Source organism: Oncorhynchus masou, unplaced genomic scaffold (assembly GCF_036934945.1).
Source record: "Oncorhynchus masou masou isolate Uvic2021 unplaced genomic scaffold, UVic_Omas_1.1 unplaced_scaffold_1602, whole genome shotgun sequence".
Taxonomy (NCBI): Eukaryota; Metazoa; Chordata; class Actinopteri; order Salmoniformes; family Salmonidae; genus Oncorhynchus; species Oncorhynchus masou.
In genome coordinates, this window is record NW_027016821.1 from 60,410 (window position 1) to 83,708 (window position 23,299).

The 23,299-nt window shown below is 41.4% G+C and overlaps 1 protein-coding gene across 1 annotated transcript in view; it reads left to right on the top strand.

The window, feature by feature from the left end:
* Positions 1–22,214, top strand: part of LOC135539184 (transmembrane protein 235-like) — a 42,679-nt gene extending 20,465 nt beyond the window's left edge. The window contains exon 4 of the mRNA XM_064965016.1: positions 21,976–22,214. Coding sequence (XP_064821088.1) covers positions 21,976–22,208 — 233 coding nt within the window. The 3' untranslated portion in view covers positions 22,209–22,214. The remainder of the gene's footprint in view (positions 1–21,975) is intronic.
* The last annotated feature ends 1,085 nt before the right edge of the window (positions 22,215–23,299 follow it).

Below are 23,299 nucleotides of genomic sequence, written 5' to 3' on the forward strand. Positions count from 1 at the left end.
AGAAGGAGCCATGTTATTTATGTTCCTCATCCCACTGCAGGTTTGATTCATCTTCAGCCAAGAATGTACATAAAGATAGTATGATGTCATTTCTAGATTATTATAGTAGTAGTTTTATTACATTACATGTAACTTACCTATAGAGTACTTGACTTTGTAACTACTCCCCCAATACCAGTTCTACCTACTTGGGTGATGCCCTGACAGCTGTTGGCCCAGAAAGCCCACCACTCATCAGTAGTCCAGAATAGGATGGTACAGTCCTATGCCAAGCCTCTGTCATCACCACACACCTCTGTCATCACCACACACCTCTGTCATCACCACACACCTCTGTCATCACCACACACCTCTGTCATCACCGCACACCTCTGCCATCACCACACACCTCTGCCATCACCACACACCTCTGTCATCACCACACACCTCTGTCATCTCCACACACCTCTGTCATCACCACACACCTCTCTCATCACCACACACCTCTGTCATCACCACACCTCTGTCATCACCACACCTCTGTCATCACACCTCTGTCATCACCACACCTCTGTCATCACCACACACCTCTGTCATCACACACACCTCTGTCATCACCACACCTCTGTCATCACCACACACCTCTGTCATCACCACACACCTCTGTCATCACCACACACCTCTGTCATCACCACACACCTCTCTCATCACCACACACCTCTCTCATCACCACACACCTCTGTCATCACCACACACCTCTCTCATCACCACACACCTCTGTCATCACCACACACCTCTGTCATCACCACACACCTCTGTCATCACCACACACCTCTGCCATCACCACACACCTCTGTCATCACCACACACCTCTGTCATCTCCACTGTTTCCACTTTTTGACTTCTCAACTCAACACCTGGCATTTCAAACTCAAAACAACTAACCAACTGACTGCCAGCTTTGCAGTCTTTAAGCGCCATTGTGGGTTAAGATAATTAAGATCAACGTTATATTAATTATTAAAACAATATGTTTATACTCTATATATACTACATAAATATATCTACACATTTACAGAGAGAGAGAGAGAGACAAAGAGAGAAAGAGAGAGAGAGAGAGACAAAGAGCGAGACAAAGAGAGAGAGAGAGAGAGAGAGAGAGACAAAGAGCGAGACAGAGAGAGAGAGAGAGAGAGACAAAGAGCGAGACAAAGAGAGAGAGAGAGACAAAGAGCGAGACAAAGAGAGAGAGAACAGCCTAGACTTCTAGATATTAAGATGAGAGTTAATTTGCAATTGCCAACTTGTTATGAGAAACACTCACATAGAGCAGTCAACTGTGGCAGCTGTCAAGAACAGATGAATCTTACTGAAAAAAACACGTCTTTCCTCCCACTGACACCACAACAGATCATTCTCTTTCTGAATCCACATTCTGATCAAATCTCATTGTGTTACACAGCTGCTATCACTGCTGGTATACAGCTACATTGTCTTGGTTCTGACCAGGAGGAGTGCTAAACAGCAAAACCATCCATTTAAATGGATCATTTCAATATGGAGCATTGATCAGAGGTGGTGGGGGGGAAATACCCTGTGGTCATGGCAAGGAATCAGACTGGCTTGGCATGATTGAACCAGGATATCATAGTCTTCTGGGCTGTTTTGACCTGATTGAACCAGGATATCAGAGTCTTCTGGGCTGTTTTGACCTGATTGAACCAGGTTATCAGAGTATTCTGGGCTGTTTTGACCTGATTGAACCAGGATATCATAGTCTTCTGGGCTGTTTTGACCTGATTGAACCAGGTTATCAGAGTCTTCTGGGCTGTTTTGACCTGATTGAACCAGGTTATCAGAGTCTTCTGGGCTGTTTTGACCTGATTGAACCAGGTTATCAGAGTCTTCTGGGCTGTTTTGACCTGCTTGAACCAGGTTATCAGAGTCTTCTGGGCTGTTTTGACCTGATTGAACCAGGTTATCAGAGTCTTCTGGGCTGTTTTGACCTGATTGAACCAGGATATCAGAGTCTTCTGGGCTGTTTTGACCTGATTGAACCAGGTTATCAGAGTCTTCTGGGCTGTTTTGACCTGATTGAACCAGGTTATCAGAGTCTTCTGGGCTGTTTTGACCTGATTGAACCAGGTTATCAGTCTTCTGGGCTGTTTTGACCTGATTGAACCAGGTTATCAGAGTCTTCTGGGCTGTTTTGACCTGATTGAACCAGGTTATCAGAGTCTTCTGGGCTGTTTTGACCTGATTGAACCAGGATATCAGAGTCCTCTGGGCTGTTTTGACCTGATTGAACCAGGTTATCAGAGTCTTCTGGGCTGTTTTGACCTGATTGAACCAGGTTATCAGAGTCTTCTGGGCTGTTTTGACCTGATTGAACCAGTCTACTTTTCCAAACAGTTGATAAGCAACCTTGTTGCTTGTCCGACATTTGTTTCCCTGTGCTATTACTTAGTCTGGGCCTGTTTGAACAGGCCTTCAGAGTTCTACTGGGCTATGGTATTACTTAGTCTGGGCCTGTTTGAACTAGGCCTTCAGAGTTCTACTGGGCTATGGTATTACTTAGTCTGGGCCTGTTTGAACAGGCCTTCAGAGTTCTACTGGGCTATGGTATTACTTAGTCTGGGCCTGTTTGAACTAGACCTTCAGAGTTCTACTGGGCTACGGTATTACTTAGTCTGGGCCTGTTTGAACAGGCCTTCAGAGTTCTACTGGGCTATGGTATTACTAAGTCTGGGCCTGTTTGAACAGGCCTTCAGAGTTCTACTGGGCTACGGTATTACTTAGTCTGGGCCTGTTTGAACTAGACCTTCAGAGTTCTACTGGGCTACGGTATTCTTAGTCTGGGCCTGTTTGAACAGGCCTTCAGAGTTCTACTGGGCTATGGTATTACTAAGTCTGGGCCTGTTTGAACAGGCCTTCAGAGTTCTACTGGGCTATGGTATTACTTAGTCTGGGCCTGTTTGAACAGGCCTTCAGAGTTCTACTGGGCTATGGTATTACTTAGTCTGGGCCTGTTTGAACTAGACCTTCAGAGTTCTACTGGGCTATGGTATTACTAAGTCTGGGCCTGTTTGAACAGGCCTTCAGAGTTCTACTGGGCTATGGTATTACTTAGTCTGGGCCTGTTTGAACTAGACCTTCAGAGTTCTACTGGGCTATGGTATTACTTAGTCTGGGCCTGTTTGAACAGGCCTTCAGAGTTCTACTGGGCTATGGTATTACTAAGTCTGGGCCTGTTTGAACTAGACCTTCAGAGTTCTACTGGGCTACGGTATTACTTAGTCTGGGCCTGTTTGAACTAGGCCTTCAGAGTTCTACTGGGCTACGGTATTACTTAGTCTGGGCCTGTTTGAACAGGCCTTCAGAGTTCTACTGGGCTATGGTATTACTAAGTCTGGGCCTGTTTGAACTACTTCAGAGTTCTACTGGGCTATGGTATTGCTTAGTCTGGGCCTGTTTGAACAGGCCTTCAGAGTTCTACTGGGCTATGGTATTACTTAGTCTGGGCCTGTTTGAACAGGCCTTCAGAGTTCTACTGGGCTATGGTATTACTAAGTCTGGGCCTGTTTGAACAGGCCTTCAGAGTTCTACTGGGCTATGGTATTACTTAGTCTGGGCCTGTTTGAACTAGACCTTCAGAGTTCTACTGGGCTACGGTATTACTTAGTCTGGGCCTGTTTGAACTAGACCTTCAGAGTTCTACTGGGCTATGGTATTACTAAGTCTGGGCCTGTTTGAACAGGCCTTCAGAGTTCTACTGGGCTATGGTATTACTAAGTCTGGGCCTATTGAACAGGCCTTCAGAGTTCTACTGGGCTATGGTATTACTTAGTCTGGGCCTGTTTGAACTAGACCTTCAGAGTTCTACTGGGCTATGGTATTACTTAGTCTGGGCCTGTTTGAACTAGACCTTCAGAGTTCTACAGGGCTATGGTATTACATTCTGGGCCTGTTTGAACTAGGCCTTCAGAGTTCTACTGGGCTATGGTATTACTAAGTCTGGGCCTGTTTGAACAGGCCTTCAGAGTTCTACTGGGCTATGGTATTACTTAGTCTGGGCCTGTTTGAACTAGGCCTTCAGAGTTCTACTGGGCTACGGTATTACTTAGTCTGGGCCTGTTTGAACTAGGCCTTCAGAGTTCTACTGGGCTACGGTATTACTTAGTCTGGGCCTGTTTGAACAGGCCTTCAGAGTTCTACTGGGCTATGGTATTACTAAGTCTGGGCCTGTTTGAACAGGCCTTCAGAGTTCTACTGGGCTATGGTATTGCTTAGTCTGGGCCTGTTTGAACAGGCCTTCAGAGTTCTAACATGGGCATATGGTATTACTTAGTCTGGGCCTGTTTGAACAGGCCTTTAGTTCTACTGGGCATGGTATTACTAAGTCTGGGCCTGTTTGAACAGGCCTTCAGAGTTCTACTGGGCTATGGTATTACTTAGTCTGGGCCTGTTTGAACTAGACCTTCAGAGTTCTACTGGGCTACGGTATTACTTAGTCTGGGCCTGTTTGAACTAGACCTTCAGAGTTCTACTGGGCTATGGTATTACTAAGTCTGGGCCTGTTTGAACAGGCCTTCGGAGTTCTACTGGGCTATGGTATTACTTAGTCTGGGCCTGTTTGAACAGGCCTTCAGAGTTCTACAGGGCTATGGTATTACTTAGTCTGGGCCTGTTTGAACTAGACCTTCAGAGTTCTACTTATTTTTCACTTTGGTCTTCAGGCAGCAGGCTGGTTTGAATGAATGTTGTGATGAAAACACAAAGCACTATATTTTCCAGTATTTTTCTCCTACCTGTCCAATATTACAGACATTACAGAGATCCATCTGTTCTGTCTTTGTACTGGATGTGCAGAACATTGTACTTGAGACAAAGATAGACTCACTCAAACAAAACACACACAAACTCACACAGACACACACCTCATACACACACAGACTCCTGTACTCACACACATGCGTACTCCCATACTCACAAACACACGCACATACACACACTCACAGACACACACACTCACAGACACACACACTCACAGACACACACACACACACAGACACACACACTCACAAACACACACACAGACACAGACACACACACACACACAGACAAGGCTGCTGTCCCATGTACTGCTACACGGTTTATTAATATACTGGATTCTCAACAGAGCTCACTGCAATATATCTGTTGCTGCAGATATCATTATTCATATATATTTTTGGTGTATATACTCATAGATTACGTTTGGATTAAGGATAGTGTTATTTGGGTTGTTAACTAGATTAGTCCTAACATTCATAATTTAACTAGATTAGTCCTAACATTCATGATTTAACTAGATTAGTCCTAACATTTATACATTAGCTAGATTAGTTCTAACATTCATGATTTAACTAGATTAGTCCTAACATTTATAAATTAGCTAGATTAGTTCTAACATTCATAATTAAACTAGATTAGTTCTAACATTCATGATTAAACTAGATTAGTCCTAACATTTATAAATGAACTAGATTAGTCCTAACATTCATGATTTAACTAGTTTAGTCCGAACATTCATGATTTAACTAAATTAGTCCTAACATTCATAATTGAACTAGATGAGTCCTAACATTCATGATTTAACTAGTTTAGTCCGAACATTCATGATTTAACTAGATTTGTCCTAACATTCATCATTTAACTTGTTTAGTCCTAACATTCATCATTTAACTAGTTTAGTCCTAACATTCATAATTGAACTAGATGAGTCCTAACATTCATGATTTAACTAGTTTAGTCCGAACATTCATGATTTAACTAAATTAGTCCTAACATTCATAATTGAACTAGATGAGTCCTAACATTCATGATTTAACTAGTTTAGTCCGAACATTCATGATTTAACTAGATTTGTCCTAACATTCATGATTTAACTAGTTTAGTCCGAACATTCATCATTTAACTTGTTTCGTCCTAACATTCATGATTTAACTAGTTTAGTCCGAACATTCATGATTTAACTAGTTTAGTCCTAACATTCATGATTTAACTAGTTTAGTCCTAACATTCATCATTTAACTTGTTTCGTCCTAACATTCATCATTTAACTTGTTTCGTCCTAACATTCATCATTTAACTAGATTTGTCCTAACATTCATGATTTAACTAGTTTAGTCCTAACATTCATGATTTAACTAGTTTAGTCCTAACATTCATCATTTAACTTGTTTAGTCCTAACATTCATGATTTAACTAGTTTAGTCCTAACATTCATCATTTAACTTGTTTAGTCCTAACATTCATCATTTAACTTGTTTAGTCCTAACATTCATCATTTAACTAGTTTGTCCTAACATTCATGATTTAACTAGTTTAGTCCTAACATTCATCATTTAACTTGTTTCGTCCTAACATTCATCATTTAACTTGTTTAGTCCTAACATTCATCATTTAACTTGTTTAGTCCTAACATTCATGATTTAACTAGTTTAGTCCTAACATTCATCATTTAACTTGTTTCGTCCTAACATTCATCATTTAACTTGTTTAGTCCTAACATTCATCATTTAACTTGTTTCGTCCTAACATTCATCATTTAACTTGTTTCGTCCTAACATTCATCATTTAACTTGTTTCGTCCTAACATTCATAATTTAACTAGTTTACTCCTAACATTCATCATTTAACTTGTTTCGTCCTAACATTCATCATTTAACTTGTTTCGTCCTAACATTCATAATTTAACTAGTTTACTCCTAACATTCATCATTTAACTTGTTTCGTCCTAACATTCATCATTTAACTTGTTTCGTCCTAACATTCATCATTTAACTTGTTTCGTCCTAACATTCATCATTTAACTAGATTTGTCCTAACATTCATGATTTAACTAGTTTAGTCCTAACATTCATCATTTAACTTGTTTCGTCCTAACATTCATGATTTAACTAGTTTAGTCCGAACATTCATGATTTAACTAGTTTAGTCCTAACATTCATGATTTAACTAGTTTAGTCCTAACATTCATGATTTAACTTGTTTCGTCCTAACATTCATGATTTAACTAGTTTAGTCGTAACATTCATCATTTAACTTGTTTCGTCCTAACATTCATCATTTAACTTGTTTCGTCCTAACATTCATCATTTAACTTGTTTCGTCCTAACATTCATGATTTAACTAGTTTAGTCGTAACATTCATCATTTAACTTGTTTAGTCCTAACATTCATCATTTAACTTGTTTGTCCTAACATTCATCATTTAACTAGTTTAGTCCTAACATTCATCATTTAACTTGTTTCGTCCTAACATTCATCATTTAACTTGTTTAGTCCTAACATTCATCATTTAACTTGTTTCGTCCTAACATTCATCATTTAACTAGTTTAGTCGTAACATTCATCATTTAACTTGTTTCGTCCTAACATTCATCATTTAACTTGTTTCGTCCTAACATTCATCATTTAACTTGTTTAGTCCTAACATTCATCATTTAACTTGTTTCGTCCTAACATTCATCATTTAACTAGTTTACTCCTAACATTCATCATTTAACAGTCCTAACATTCATCATTTAACTTGTTTCGTCCTAACATTCATCATTTAACTTGTTTCGTCCTAACATTCATCATTTAACTAGTTTAGTCCTAACATTCATCATTTAACTTGTTTCGTCCTAACATTCATCATTTAACTTGTTTCGTCCTAACATTCATGATTTAACTAGTTTAGTCGTAACATTCATCATTTAACTTGTTTCGTCCTAACATTCATCATTTAACTTGTTTCGTCCTAACATTCATCATTTAACTTGTTTCGTCCTAACATTCATCATTTAACTTGTTTCGTTCTAACATTCATCATTTAACTTGTTTCGTTCTAACATTCATCATTTAACTTGTTTCGTTCTAACATTCATCATTTCTTGTTCCCAGTTTTTTATTATTATTTCTGTACTTTTTAGTTTTTTTGTTCCTCTGTTAGGAGCCAGTAACACAAGGATTTCATTACAACCACTAGAACATCTGATAAAGTGTGTACTACACCAATTGATTTGATCCTAGAATATAACATTAGATAGGCCTACATTGGTGTCACAAACATAACGATGCTGACTGTTGTCAATCCAAAATCCAATGCATGACACCATACCTTGCCAAGGCATGTTTTTTGTCCTGCTTAATTCAATGGTATCAACAAGCTAAATTAGAAGGGCTTATTCTATCTACAGGATCCATATTCGAACTACTGCGATAGTTTGAACTACTGACATAGTTTGAACTACTGAGAAGGTTTGAACTACTGAGATAGTTTGAACTACTGAGAAGGTTTGAACTACTGAGAAAGTTTGAACTACTGAGAAGGTTTGAACTACTGAGAAAGTTTGAACTACTGAGATAGTTTGAACTACTGAGAAGGTTTGAACTACTGAGATGGTTTGAACTACTGAGATGGTTTGAACTACTGAGATGGTTTGAACTACTGACATAGTTTGAACTACTGAGATAGTTTGAACTACTGACATAGTTTGAACTACTGACATAGTTTGGGCTAGCAGGTTCATAAAAATGCTGCAAGCAAAGACACACAAGCTCATGGACAATGCCACACACCCACTCTACAGCAGGGTATGAAAGCGCAGGGGCAGCTTCAGTAGCAGGTTCATCCTGCCCAGAAGCTCCACAGAGAGGTTTAGACGATCATTCTTACCCACAGCCATGAGGCTTTTCAATGATTAACTGATTTACGATGTCTTCTTCTTATAAATGTTGTTGTTGCTTGTTTCCCCAGAGGAGGATAAACAACAGCATTTTGTAACTCCTTGAATTGGATTGTGTCTTTTATTGCTACTAAGGTGCAGGTGCCTTCATATCTGTCTTAATGTGTGTATTTGATCATATGTTTGTCATTGTTATGTATTGATGATGTTGACTGATAAAACAATTTCCCAAGTGCGGATCAATAAAGCACTACTCTACTCTCACAACTGAGCGAGTTTGGTCTGAAAAGTGAGGGAGTTTGGTCTGACAAGTGAGGGAGTTTGGTCTGACACGTGAGGGAGAGGGAGTTTGGTCTGAAAAGTGAGGGAGTTTGGTCTGACACGTGAGGGAGAGGGAGTTTGGTCTGAAAAGTGAGGGAGTTTGGTCTGACACGTGAGGAGTGAGGGAGTTTGGTCTGACAAGTGAGGGAGTTTGGTCTGACACGTGAGGGAGAGGGAGTTTGGTCTGACAAGTGAGGGAGAGGGAGTTTGGTCTGACAACTGAGGGAGAGGGAGTTTGGTCTGACACGTGAGGGAGTTTGGTCAGACAACTGAGGGAGTTTGGTCTGACAACTGAGGGAGTTTGGTCTGACACGTGAGGGAGTTTGGTCTGACAAGTGAGGGAGTTTGGTCTGACAACTGAGGGAGTTTGGTCAGACAACTGAGGGAGTTTGGTCTGACACGTGAGGGAGTTTGGTCAGACAACTGAGGGAGTTTGGTCTGACAACTGAGGGAGTTTGGTCAGACAACTAAGGCAGTTTGGTCTGAACAACTGAGGTATAACAACTGAGGCAGTTTGGTCTGAACAACTGAGGGAGTTTGATCTAACAACTGGGGAGTTTGGTCTAACAACTGGGGGAGTTTGGTCAGACAACTTAGGGAGTTTGGACAGACAACTGAGGGAGTTTGGTCTAACAACTGGGGGAGTTTGGTCAGACAACTGGGGGAGTTTGGTCAGACAACTGAGGGAGTTTGGTCTAACAACTGAGGGAGTTTGGACAGACAACTGAGGGAGTTTGACAAACAACTGAGGGAGTTTGGACAGACAACTGGGGGAGTTTGGTCAGACAATTGAGGGAGTTTGGTCAGACAACTGACAATGTCCTAATATAGATGCCATGTATGGGCTGGATGTTAATGTCTTCTACGTGGTAGGTGGTATAGCTCTATTCAGTCAGATCTACTTTAGCATTAAGACAAATCCCATGGAGCCTTGTTTACAAGTTCGAACACTGGAATGTGAGTTGTAATCTACACCTCAGTTAGGATGAGAAAAATCCTCATTATTTTGTTGATTTGAACATTACTTCTATATAGCCTACACTTTCGCCTTCTGAACTTTTAATGTGAGTGAAGTGGGTGTGGCTTCAATTATTTCAAGAGCAGCTGATCACGGATTTGACAGCTCCAATGCAGTTCTATCTCTGACACCACTCTATAAGGAACATAGACCATTGACCAATGTCCCTCACCTCACTCTGAGGAACAGTTTCCTTGAGAAGTCTGGCAGGTTGCGTGATTATTGCTGGAGGCTAGCTTGTCCAGAGTTCAGCTGGAGAGCAGCCTGCTGGAGGAAACCAGTCAACACAACATCCATAACATCATTTATAAGATTAGCTGAATGCCACAAACCCAAAGGAATATCATTTAATCCTGGTTCAAGTGGAAAATCCTACTTGTGGATGAAGCATGCAAACTAAAAAGGAAGATGTTTACTCTGGGATGGTGAGAACTGTTGAAATCCTCTTCCTTATATTGGGATGATCATTTCCTCTAAAGCACCCATTCCAACCACAGCTTTATAAAGTGGAGTCTAAATCTGTGTATCTAGGTAAGTCTTGGATCACACCTGGACATTATTACAGGTAGCTGAGGCCTGTTAATAGGACCCCTGAAAAGCCCTACCAGACTACCATTAAATGGAGGTATGGAGCTGCGTAATGGGATGAAAGGAACGCTGCATCACCACCACCACAGTAGCTAATGGCTCTGCCTAAGTAACAGAGTTTGAAATGTGGTGGTTGGAGCCATCCATTTGGTATCCTTTGGGTGGCTCAAACCGTTGGAACGAATCAAGGGGAAGTGGTACTCTCTATGAAAGCAATGTGACATCCGTAACACCTGCACTGGGCCTATTTTAAGGCTGTCCTTGTGGAGAAGGTGAATGAAGGGTATCCATGCAAAAGGAAATAGAGTAAATAGGTTTAATTGAGCTTGAGGACCGAGCTTTCTGAAAATTCCTACATTTGGCTTTAGAGTGGGAAGTAATGACAAGCTAGAGAAAGGCAAGGTCCTAATATAATATTTAATATATTAATATAATAATATAACAATATATGCCATTTAGCAGAGGCTTTTATCCAAAGCGACTTACAGTCATGTGAGGAGACATTTTACGTACAGTATGGTAAATGTGTCCCAATTTGAAGCAGGTACTGTATTCCAAGACTATAAAACACAGAGGCTGTTCACTCATAGTGTACCTCTCTCCTTCTGTTTGTTCCTCTGAGATTCGGTAGCTGTTTATATTTTTTTATCAATAAAACAATTGTAATCCTCTTTGAAACCAGTAAACATTCCACAGCCGAAATAGAATCTACAGAGGCACTTCATTTGACACATTAGTCTTCATTTGCAGGCATAACGTGTTGTTCTGGTCCATGCAGGAGTCTACCTGCAGGGAAAACTGGTTGCCCATTGTGGATATACATGTGGATTTGTTTTTCAGTGTACTACATCAATCAACATTTGTTTTCCTGCTTGTGGCCCTGGTGTCCACCACAACAACCTCCCGTCCTCCAGAGGGAGAGGCTGTTCAGTATGAGCACCACGTACTGTAGTCATCTCTGTCCTGTTTACCGTAGTAATAGCCCTACCATCTTCTGAGCCCACACCTGTGCTCACATCTGACTCAAATTCTCAATATGCCAGTCTCCCAATAGACCCTAAAACAGTCTGGCTCAGTGGGAAGCTAGGGTGGATATTAGAACAAAGGACACTGGACATTAGAACTGTTCTAGAGCCAGATATGTTTTAGAGTCAGTTCTAGAGCTGGATCTATTATAGTCAGATCTGTTCTAGAGTCAGTTCCAGAGCTAGATCTGTTCTAGAGCCAGATATGTTTTAGTCAGTTCTAGAGCTGGATCTATTCTAGTCAGATCTGTTCTAGAGTCAGTTCGAGAGCTAGCTCGGTTCTAGAGTCAGATCTGTCTCTGTTATAATATCCACACTAGCTTCCCACTTAGTATTCATAGTTCATGAACCATGACGCAGTGTATTGGGCATCCATTGTAAGTGTTGTGCTAGTATTGACATGAGAACATCACCCTCAGGACATGGAGTTGTTGCTTTTCTCAGTCACAAGTGATTATTACCATAGGGCCTGGTCATTGGCTAACATGCCCAAACACACACATTACAAGACATTGTTTCCAATCAATCAGATTTTTGGTCTTGTATGGTTTTTGTGTCTGTCCAGTCTCTCATGGGAATGTTTGTGACAAACACCTTTGAGGGGTGCTACAAATACTCTTACCCACAATGAAACTGTGTCTAAAACCCACAAACACTCTTACCCACAAGGAAACAGTGTCTAAAACCCACAAACACTCTTACCCACAAGGAAACAGTGTCTAAAACCCACAAAAACCCACAAGGAAACAGTGTCTAAAACCGATGTACAAAACCCACAAACACTCCTACCCACAAAGAAATTGTATTCAACAGGGAGCACTGAGAGCAATGTCAGCTTATGTTTCTGCGTTATCAGGGTAACACACAGGCTTATGTTTCTGCGTTATCAGGGTAACACACAGGCTTATGTTTCAGCCTTATCAGGGTAACACACAGGCTTATGTTTCAGCGTTATCAGGGTAACACACAGGCTTATGTTTCAGCGTTATCAGGGTAACACACAGGCTTATGTTTCAGCGTTATCAGGGTAACACACAGGCTTATGTTTCAGCGTTATCAGGGTAACACACAGGCTTATGTTTCAGCGTTATCAGGGTAACACACGGGAATATGTTTCTGCGTTATCAGGGTAACACACAGGCTTATGTTTCAGCGTTATCAGGGTAACACACAGGCTTATGTTTCAGCGTTATCAGGGTAACACACAGGCTTATGTTTCAGCGTTATCAGGGTAACACACAGGCTTATGTTTCTGCGTTATCAGGGTAACACACAGGCTTATGTTTTAGCGTTATCAGGGTAACACACAGGCTTATGTTTCTGCGTTATCAGGGTAACACACAGGCTTATGTTTCAGCGTTATCAGGGTAACACACAGGCTTATGTTTCTGTGTTATCAGGGTAACACACGGGAATATGTTTCAGCGTTATTAGGGTAACACACAGGCTTATGTTTCTGCGTTATCAGGGTAACACACAGGCTTATGTTTCTGTGTTATCAGGGTAACACACGGGAATATGTTTCTGCGTTATCAGGGTAACACACAGGCTTATGTTTCTGTGTTATCAGGGTAACACACAGGCTTATGTTTCTGCGTTATCAGGGTAACACACAGGCTTATGTTTCTGCGTTATCAGGGTAACACACAGGCTTATGTTTTAGCGTTATCAGGGTAACACACAGGCTTATGTTTCTGCGTTATCAGGGTAACACACGGGCTTATGTTTCTGCGTTATCAGGGTAACACACAGGCTTATGTTTCAGCGTTATCAGGGTAACACACAGGCTTATGTTTCAGCGTTATCAGGGTAACACACAGGCTTATGTTTCTGCGTTATCAGGGTAACACACAGGCTTATGTTTCTGCGTTATCAGGGTAACACACGGGAATATGTTTCAGCGTTATCAGGGTAACACACAGGCTTATGTTTCAGCGTTATCAGGGTAACACACAGGCTTATGTTTCAGCGTTATCAGGGTAACACACAGGCTTATGTTTCTGCGTTATCAGGGTAACACACAGGCGTATGTTTCTGCGTTATCAGGGTAACACACAGGTTTATGTTGCTGCGTTATCAGGGTAATCCCTGAGCGGTTTCCTTCCTCTCTGGCAGCTGAGTTAGGATTGAAGCCTGTATCTTTGTAGTGATTGAGTGCATTTTTTAAAATCCATCTACCAATAGGTGTCCTTATTTGCTTGGGATTGGAAATCTCTGTGGTCTTTGTAGTTGAATCTGTGTTTGAAATTCATGTTAAACACTATTATTGCACACAGAGTGAGTCCATTTCATTTATTATGTGACTTCTGAAGAACATGTTTTACTTCAGAACGTATTTAGGCTTGCCATAACAAAGGGGTTTAGTACTTATTGACTCAATACATTTAAGCTTTTCATTTATAATGTAGAAAAACATATTTCCATTTTGAAATGATGGGGTATTGTGTGTAGGCCAGTGAGCAGAAATCTCAATGTAATCCATTTTAAATTCAGGCTGCAACACAACACAATGTGGAAGCAGTAAAAGGGTGTGAATACTTGCTGAAGGCTGTAAATATACATTTAACATTAACCCCCAGTGTTACGGATACAGTTATCCTGTGTGTGTGTGTATCCTGTGTGTGTTTCTTTTCTCTCCTTCTCCCCTCACAGGTGAAAATCATCACTCCCCAATCAGTCAACAATCAATCATCAATCAGAAGACACACCTCCTCATATTTCCTAAACCTATCACAGTTCCTTCCCCATGGTTTAAAAACCCCATCATTTGTTTGTTCTGGAGCCCAGCTGAGCTGAGCTGAGCTCAATCTCTCTGTAAATGCCATGTCTGTAGGTCTCTGTGTTTCACTCTCGCTTTGTGTAGTAACCTCTCTTTTGTTTAAGCACCTCATAGCACTTTGTCATCACCTGTGAGTATTGTTTTTGGTTATGGTGTTTGTGTTTGATTGCTGGTGGAAAAGGGGGAAACCAAGACAAGTCGCCCATGGGCATACACTACCCGTAGGTGAACTTTGTTAAATACACTAGTTAGAACTGGGCGGACCACCCACTGTATTTTTGGTTAGTTAGTTAGCTGTTGTTAAAGTAGGCTAGTCTAGCTTAGGGGTGTTTTTGAATACTTATTGTTTCTTTCCTTGGGCCCAGCCCCTTTTCCTGCTCCCCCCATTACCGTGTGTTTATAAATAAACCTAGAGTTTGACGGTAGATTTCAGTTGTCGTGCTTATTTCGTTCACACTTTTCCTTTGTCACAATAATAATTTGCATGAGTTATGTTACGAGTCTCATTACCATCCCCCCTAGACTGTCGGGCCAAAAGGGATTCGTAACACCCAGGACAGGACACTTCACATAATGACTTTCCCAGAATCAAAGAAAAAGAAACACTCGGATGTCTGCAATGACCCTTGAGGTTTATTACGGATAAAGAGACAGGCTAACATGTATTAGGGACACACAGGCAAGCTCATGTTCTCCCCCAGGGCCATGACATTCTCTTGTGACTGACAAGTATATCTATTTGCATCATTGTATTTCAGACCAATGTTTTTCATAATCGGAAGAGTTTAGAATCTTGAGAAGTGTCATGACCAAATCTAAGAAGGCTACATAACCTAAGTATGCTTCAATAAGATTCATGTTGCAACAACATATTTGAGTTTTGTACAGAGGAAGTGGTCCATCAAAATGTAGAATCTCTTCCAAGGCCACATTGGTAACAAACGCACGTCTACTGCTACCTTGTTAGCAGAACATCAGTGTAATTGGCCCTAATTCACTCTCAAAGGCGCTGCTTGAATTGATTAATGTTAATCATATTTACAAATTAGGTACAGCCTCCACCCCTTGTATTTAAAGGGGGAATCCAGGATTGGTTGTTTGGGTAAACGTCTCAGGGATGGGTCTGGAGATATGTAACCACTATCACATTCATAGAGAGGATGTATGGATGTAATGACTGACCATCCATGAGCTCAAACGTCGAGTTAGAACCATGTTTAGAGGCTATATAGTGGTTGTTTACGTTTACACTATTTACAAACAATGGAGTAAAACAAGCCCATATTTTGGGTTCTGATGGGGTACGACAGTTAAACTAACCTCAGAATCACCTTAATTCGCCAGGCACATTTAGATTCACATGCTCAGAATTGTACTTGGTGATATGGTGCTGCTTGGGATAACATTTAGAGAAAGACAGTTTACACATAGTTTACATATATTATATTCAAGTAGGTTAAATAAAAATAAATAAATAAAAGGTAGAGTGAACATAGACTTTAAGAGAGCAATGGGGCTTCTGTAAGTTATTCAATGTCTATACAGTCTATCAGAAATACAAAAATGTTTTTGTTCCCATGTTGTATTTGAATGTATTTTGTTTGTGTATTATAATTCAACTACTGTTTGCACTGTAACTGTGGAAAAAAACTATACAAATAGTTTTGAAAAAGAAAAAAGTCAAAATCATGGATGTACCAATCACGGATTGCCCCTTTAACACCTTGTGACGTGTTCAGGTTATGATCTGTTGTAAAGTTAGATGTTTTCAGAAAACACCTCCCTCTGCTTGATTATTCAGCTCATAGTCCAGGTAATTAGGGCTATGAGCTGAGCGTGAAATGAGATCAAGTCTGGAATTTAGATGTGTATTTAAAAAGCCAGGCTATTCTAATAAGGGGCACAGATGTTTGTAAATGGACCATCAGTATAGCTTTTTGTATCCCTTGAATGTCTGTTCTTTGTTCGTGTGTAAATGCCACACAGTTCAAAGATCTAAATATAATCATCTATCATTATTGCTGTTTGTGAATTAATTTCACGTACTATGCAATACATATTTTTTGTCTGTGTGTTAAAGTCATTATGACATTGGACTAGTTGTTTCATGTGTTGCATTTACAATGGACTAGTTGTTTCATGTGTTGCATTTACAATGGACTAGTTGTTTCATGTATTGCATTTACAATGGACTAGTTGTTTCATGTATTGCATTTACAATAGACTAGTTGTTTCACGTGTTGCATTTACAATGGACTAGTTGTTTCACGTGTTGCATTTACAATGGACTAGTTGTTTCACGTATTGCATTTACAATGGACTAGTTGTTTCACGTATTGCATTTACAATAGACTAGTTGTTTCATGTGTTGCATTTACAATGGACTAGTTGTTTCATGTATTGCATTTACAATGGACTAGTTGTTTCATGTATTGCATTTACAATGGACTAGTTGTTTCATGTATTGCATTTACAGCTGCACCATCGAGAGCATCCTGACCGGTTGCATCACCGCCTGGTATGGCAACTTCTTGGCATTTGACCGTAAGGCGCTACAGAGGGTAGTGCGTACGGCCCAGTACAACACTGGGTCCAAGCTTCCTGCCATCCAGGACCTCTATAATAGGCTGTGTCAGAGGAAGGCCCAAAAAATTGTCTGCGACTCCAGTCACCCAAGTCATAGACTGTTCTCTCTGCTACCGCACGGGAAGCTGTACCGGAGCACCAAGTCTAGGACCAAAAGGCTCCTTAATAGCTTCTACCCACAGCCATTAGACTGCTGAACAATTAATCACATGGCCACCGGACTATTTACATTTACTCCCCCATCCATTTGTTTTGTACCCTGCTTCTACTCGCTGTTTATTATGTATGTATAGTCACTTCACCCCTACCTACATGTACAAATGACCTCTAACCTGTACCCCGCACGATGACTCAGTACCGGTACCCCCTATATATAGCCTCGTTATTGTTACTTTTTAAATTTTTTACTTTAGTATATTTGGTAAATACTTTCTTAACTCTTCTTGAACTGCACTGTTGGTTAAGGGCTTGTAAGTCAGCATTTCACAGTGTTAGGTTCTTATTTTCCAGAGTAAATAACTCACAGACACTAGAGAAGCTTTAACCAAGTTTGAATTATTCCCAAAGGTTCTGTACAGCTGTATTCAGTCAACCCAACACTTCTCCCATCCATATATATATATACAGTGCCTTGCGAAAGTATTCCGCCCCCTTGAACTTTGCGACCTTTTGCCACATTTCAGGCTTCAAACATAAAGATATAAAACTGTATTTTTTTGTGAAGAATCAACAACAAGTGGGACACAATCATGAAGTGGAACGACATTTATTGGATATTCAAACTTTTTTAACAAATCAAAAACTGAAAAATTGGGCGTGCAAAATTATTCAGCCCCCTTAAGCTAATACTTTGTAGCGCCACCTTTTGCGGCGATTACAGCTGTAAGTCGCTTGGGGTATGTCTCTATCAGTTTTGCACATCGAGAGACTGAAATTGTTTCCCATTCCTCCTTGCAAAACAGCTCGAGCTCAGTGAGGTTGGATGGAGAGCATTTGTGAACAGCAGTTTTCAGTTCTTTCCACAGATTCTCGATTGGATTCAGGTCTGGACTTTGACTTGGCCATTCTAACACCTGGATATGTTTATTTTTGAACCATTCCATTGTAGATTTTGATTTATGTTTTGGATCATTGTCTTGTTGGAAGACAAATCTCCGTCCCAGTCTCAGGTCTTTTGCAGACTCCATCAGGTTTTCTTCCAGAATGGTCCTGTATTTGGCTTCATCCATCTTCCCATCAATTTTAACCATCTTCCCTGTCGCTGCTGAAGAAAAGCAGGCCCAAACCATGATGCTGCCACCACCATGTTTGACAGTGGGGAAGGTGTGTTCAGGGTGATGTGCTGTGTTGCTTTTACGCCAAACATAACGTTTTGCATTGTTGCCAAAAAGTTCAATTTTGGTTTCATCTGACCAGAGCACCTTCTTCCACATGTTTGGTGTGTCTCCCAGGTGGCTTGTGGCAAACTTTAAACAACACTTTTTATGGATATCTTTAAGAAATGGCTTTCTTCTTGCCACTCTTCCATAAAGGCCAGATTTGTGCAATATACGACTGATTGTTGTCCTATGGACAGAGTCTCCCACCTCAGCTGTAGATCTCTGCAGTTCATCCAGAGTGATCATGGGCCTCTTGGCTGCATCTCTGATCAGTCTTCTCCTTGTATGAGCTGAAAGTTTAGAGGGACGGCCAGGTCTTGGTAGATTTGCAGTGGTCTGATACTCCTTCCATTTCAATATTATTGCTTGCACAGTGCTCCTTGGGATGTTTAAAGCTTGGGAAATCTTTTTGTATCCAAATCCGGCTTTAAACTTCTTCACAACAATATCTCGGACCTGCCTGGTGTGTTCCTTGTTCTTCATGATGCTCTCTGCACTTTTAACGGACCTCTGAGACTATCACAGTGTAGGTGCATTTATACGGAGACTTGATTACACACAGGTGGATTGTATTTATCATCATTAGTCATTTAGGTCAACATTGGATCATTCAGAGATCCTCACTGAACTTCTGGAGAGAATTTGCTGCACTGAAAGTAAAGGGGCTGAATAATTTTGCTGGAACAAGCTAGCTCTATGATGATACTACTGACCTCAGGGGTCTCCATGGTGTCACGAACCGGCTCAAAGCCCGTAACAAAGGGAGACAACGTGGAGATAAGGAGTAACAAAATATATATTTATTAACCAAAGCAACTAAGGAAAATATACAATGGTGTGTGTAATCAGTAATCAGTAGTGTAAGTGAGTGTTTTGCATGCATGAATGTGATAATGCAGGGTGTTGAAAGGTGCCAATGCAAACAAACAAAAGGCCACCAAGAACCACAACACAATCTACAAAGGTGTCTGCATGGAGAGAGTCTCCTCCATGAATGTGGAAGAGGTCTATTTATCCTGGGACACACCTGGCCCAGGTGTTTCCCATGTAGCTGACGACCCTCCCCAACTCCGCCCACCGGCATCCTAATAAGGAAACAAGAACAAAGACAGAATACGGCAGACAGAGTGGGAGGGGCGTCACATTCCCCCCCCCCATTAAACCGGGGACCAACAAGGACCCCGGAACAACATACCAGCCTCTGCAGTCCCAAATTGACACAGCCTCTGCGTCCCAAATTGACACAGCCTCTGCGTCCCAAATTGACACAGCCTCTGCGTCCCAAATTGACACAGCCTCTGCGTCCCAAATTGACACAGCCTCTGGGTCCCAAATTGATGAGGGGTTATGTGTTCACACCTCCACCTGCACCAACCAACCTCCTCCTCCCCAGACCTCAGCAACCTTTGCGCATAGGAAGCAATATTTAAGAGGAAAGAAAACAAGACCAGGAGGGAACAGACAGGAAAGATAGAAGATGACAACCCCAACCAATGGTCAGTCACGTAAACATTCAGTAACATGGCACAAAAGACCACAACAGCTACAAACTCCAACAAAAAGAACATCAGGGTCCTTAATTTTTACAACTCCCAACGATTCATAGTCACTTCCAACGATTCATAGTCACTTCCAACGATTCATAGTCACCTCCAACGATTCATAGTCACTTCCAACGATTCATAGTCACTTCCAACGATTCATAGTCACTTCCAACGAAACAGAATTTCACTAATTTCAATCATTTAACCTTGTAGTGTTCAGCCATCTTCAACAGCTGTTCTTTAGTACATAATTCTAACAGGTCCTCTGATGGAAAGCAAATGAACTTGTGTACATGAGACACCATAGTCATAAGTAAAGTAAATAATCTTGCTCAACCCCTCTGCTGAGCACATCAGACCACAACCAGAGAAATGACAATCACCCCGAGCACCACAGAAGAGAGATGAGATATGGAGCTTCCCCAAAACCTACAATAACTCAACCCTAGTCTTCGTGCAGATTTGCGGTGGGAATTTAGGCACTGTAGCCCGCTGGCAAGGAAAAACTCCCCAGCATGCTGGCAAATTCCACCAAGCCACGGATGTGCCCCCGAGACAACTGCTCAGTCAACAGTCACCACACAAAAATAACAAACATTTAACCATGCCAAACATGTCCAAAAATGAAACACGTCGCTAAGCCTATCAGGGGTAAAAGGCTATAGCTCCAGGTAGCAAGTTCCACTACCCCACACAAATCTCCTACCGAGGTACACAGCCGATTTACTCACCTCCTCAGACTGACTTCCCAACAGAAAGCAGAACAAGAGTTCAGGCTAGGCAGGGCCTGGAAACTTACCATTATCTCTCTCCAATGCAGCACACAAACCAAGCAACAAAAGCAACCAATACTGGGCCTATCAAACTCAAACACAATATGCAAACCAAACACGTACCTCCACGGTCTCCCAAACCAATAGTTCAAAGATCCCGGACGAGATTAGGTCAATAGGTTGAATTCCATGGATAGTAGTAGTGGGTTTCTGTGGACAACAAGCTGGAACAAGCTAGCTCTATGATGATACTACTGACCTCGGTGGTCTCCATGGGAAAATGAGAGGAAACAGCGAACAAAGCCTGCGGTTGTAATATTGCCTGTTGGTCTTTTGTTTATGGGAAAACAACTAGACTGTGGGTATACTGTGGAATTGAGTGTTGAGATGTCTGAGATATTAGCTCAGCGGTCGAGAGATGGTCTCATGAATCATTTATTTTTGCCCTCATAGCTATAACAGGACTTATACTGTAGAAACAGATGGGGATTTGTAACCTCACTCCCCAGCTTGAAGTGCCTCTAGCCACACTGCTGAATTTATAGCTATTCACTAGTGCAGTTGGCTAAGACGTGATCAAGGATGGTGGTCAGGTGTGTTTGTGAGGCAGTGGTCCAGGGTTCTAGTCTTGGGGTGAGCTTGTTAGGGATGAAGTGGTTAAGCTAAGCAAGCACAGTGATGTCTGTCACACTTACTATGACTGTGGCATGTGTTTTTCTTGCCAACCTTAGATGAATGCACTGACCAGAAGGTCAGAATACTGATAATTACAACTCTGAGGTCAAGACCCACTAGATAACCTTGTACATTGTGTTGCATGATAGCTGTGTGCTAATACCTCTAGCGGATCTCCAATGTCTTTTCCCACAATCCTCTCACCTCACCTCCTCTTGAAACCCATTGGAAGAGATGGTCCGAGGGGAGGGACCTCAGATCTTCTCCAATGCTTTTTATGCATCCAACAGAATCATGATCAATTATAAATAGATATCAACGCCGGACACTCCCAAGAGTCAATCTATAATTAGAACAATGAAGGAAATTCTTGATCACTCACTGTATTTGAGTAACTTGGATTCAATCCAATGCACGTTCCAGAACAGCGAACGAGACAGCTTTTGGTGGAGATCGCATTCATGGTAAATACTGCAGACGATGGCAAGAGTGTAAATTAACTAAGTGTATTGTCAGCTGTCTAGTGTGCTGCTCTATAATGTGCCTTTGATTGAATCCCGGCCAAACTTTGACTATCTGTCTGTATCCACCCAGGTCTCTTCACCCTCTCCGGGTTGAGCGTTTACGTCAGCTACTGCCAACGGGCTCGGGAACTGTTGGAACTTGAGATTCTGGCCAGCGTCCATGTGTCCTATGGCTGGTCGTTGGGTATGGCCTGTCTCTCCTTCAGCCTGGAGGTGACCGCAGGCCTGCTGCTGATGCTGGCTGCACGTAAGGCCCATCTCATGGGACGTGACCATGGAGTCACCATTATCGCCATGGCCTGAAGAGGGAAAGAGAACGGACTGAAACTGGAAGGGACTTCTGGAAGGGTCCATTCAGAATCAGTCATTTTCATTCTCTGTTGCCAAACATTTTAAAATGTTTTCTGTTGCGTGCCCTAATGAACACAACCCCTGACTGTGACCACTGATCAAACTCCCCAGTTCATTGCGACTCCAAAGGACTGACTTGTATGTTACATGTTCTAGCTTTCTCCTCTGAGCACCTGGTCCATATTAGGACAGTCTCAGGGGCAACATAACTTGGCTCCACAATTCATCCCTCTCTGGACACATGGTCTCATTATTGGGGCAGCAGCTCTATTTTACTAATTGAAAGAAATTTGCAAGGATCCAGTCATACACAAAGCCACACAAAAATACACTCTTTCTGGCAATATTACATAGCAATTCACTAGATTCGAATGCTACAAAGGAGCAATGCTTTTGCATCCTCAATGGCTGGAGGGCAACAGTAGTTAATAAGGCTTTGATGACTTAGCTCCTCTATTTCCTCTTTGGTTTACTCAGGGTTCACAGCCCAGAAGCTACTTTCAGCACATTCCATACATTGTCACAATCTACTAATTTATTAATGTTGTGGCTCTTTGCTAATCAATGAGTTGTTGTGAGATGAAGAAAGACACAACGTTAATCACTAGGACATTATTGCTGTAGGGAAGTTTGGTTTTGGTTTCTCAGTCCACTTGTCTCTGTAATTGTGTATCGTAATGATAATAGGCATTGTAGAATTTAATTTGGAAAAAAGGAAATGATCCAAGTTTCAAAATGCTTTAAGCTAATAATTGACTAGTAGACAGATGCCTGCCTTGTACTTGCATTATGGCAGTCTTGTGTGTGTTTGTGTTATGTTCCAACTCCTTTCAAACCTTGCTACAGTAACATTAAATCATACGGACTATGAGGGCTAACAAAGGGAATGGGTTTGTTGTGTATGCTGCAGCACATCCTAATGACCCTAACATACACAACTCCTCACCCTCACAATGTAGAACAATGATCATTAGTCTGAAATACTGTCTCAGTGGGATATTTTAGTCCCACACACAGTAGCTGCCCTCACTCACAAGTTCCCC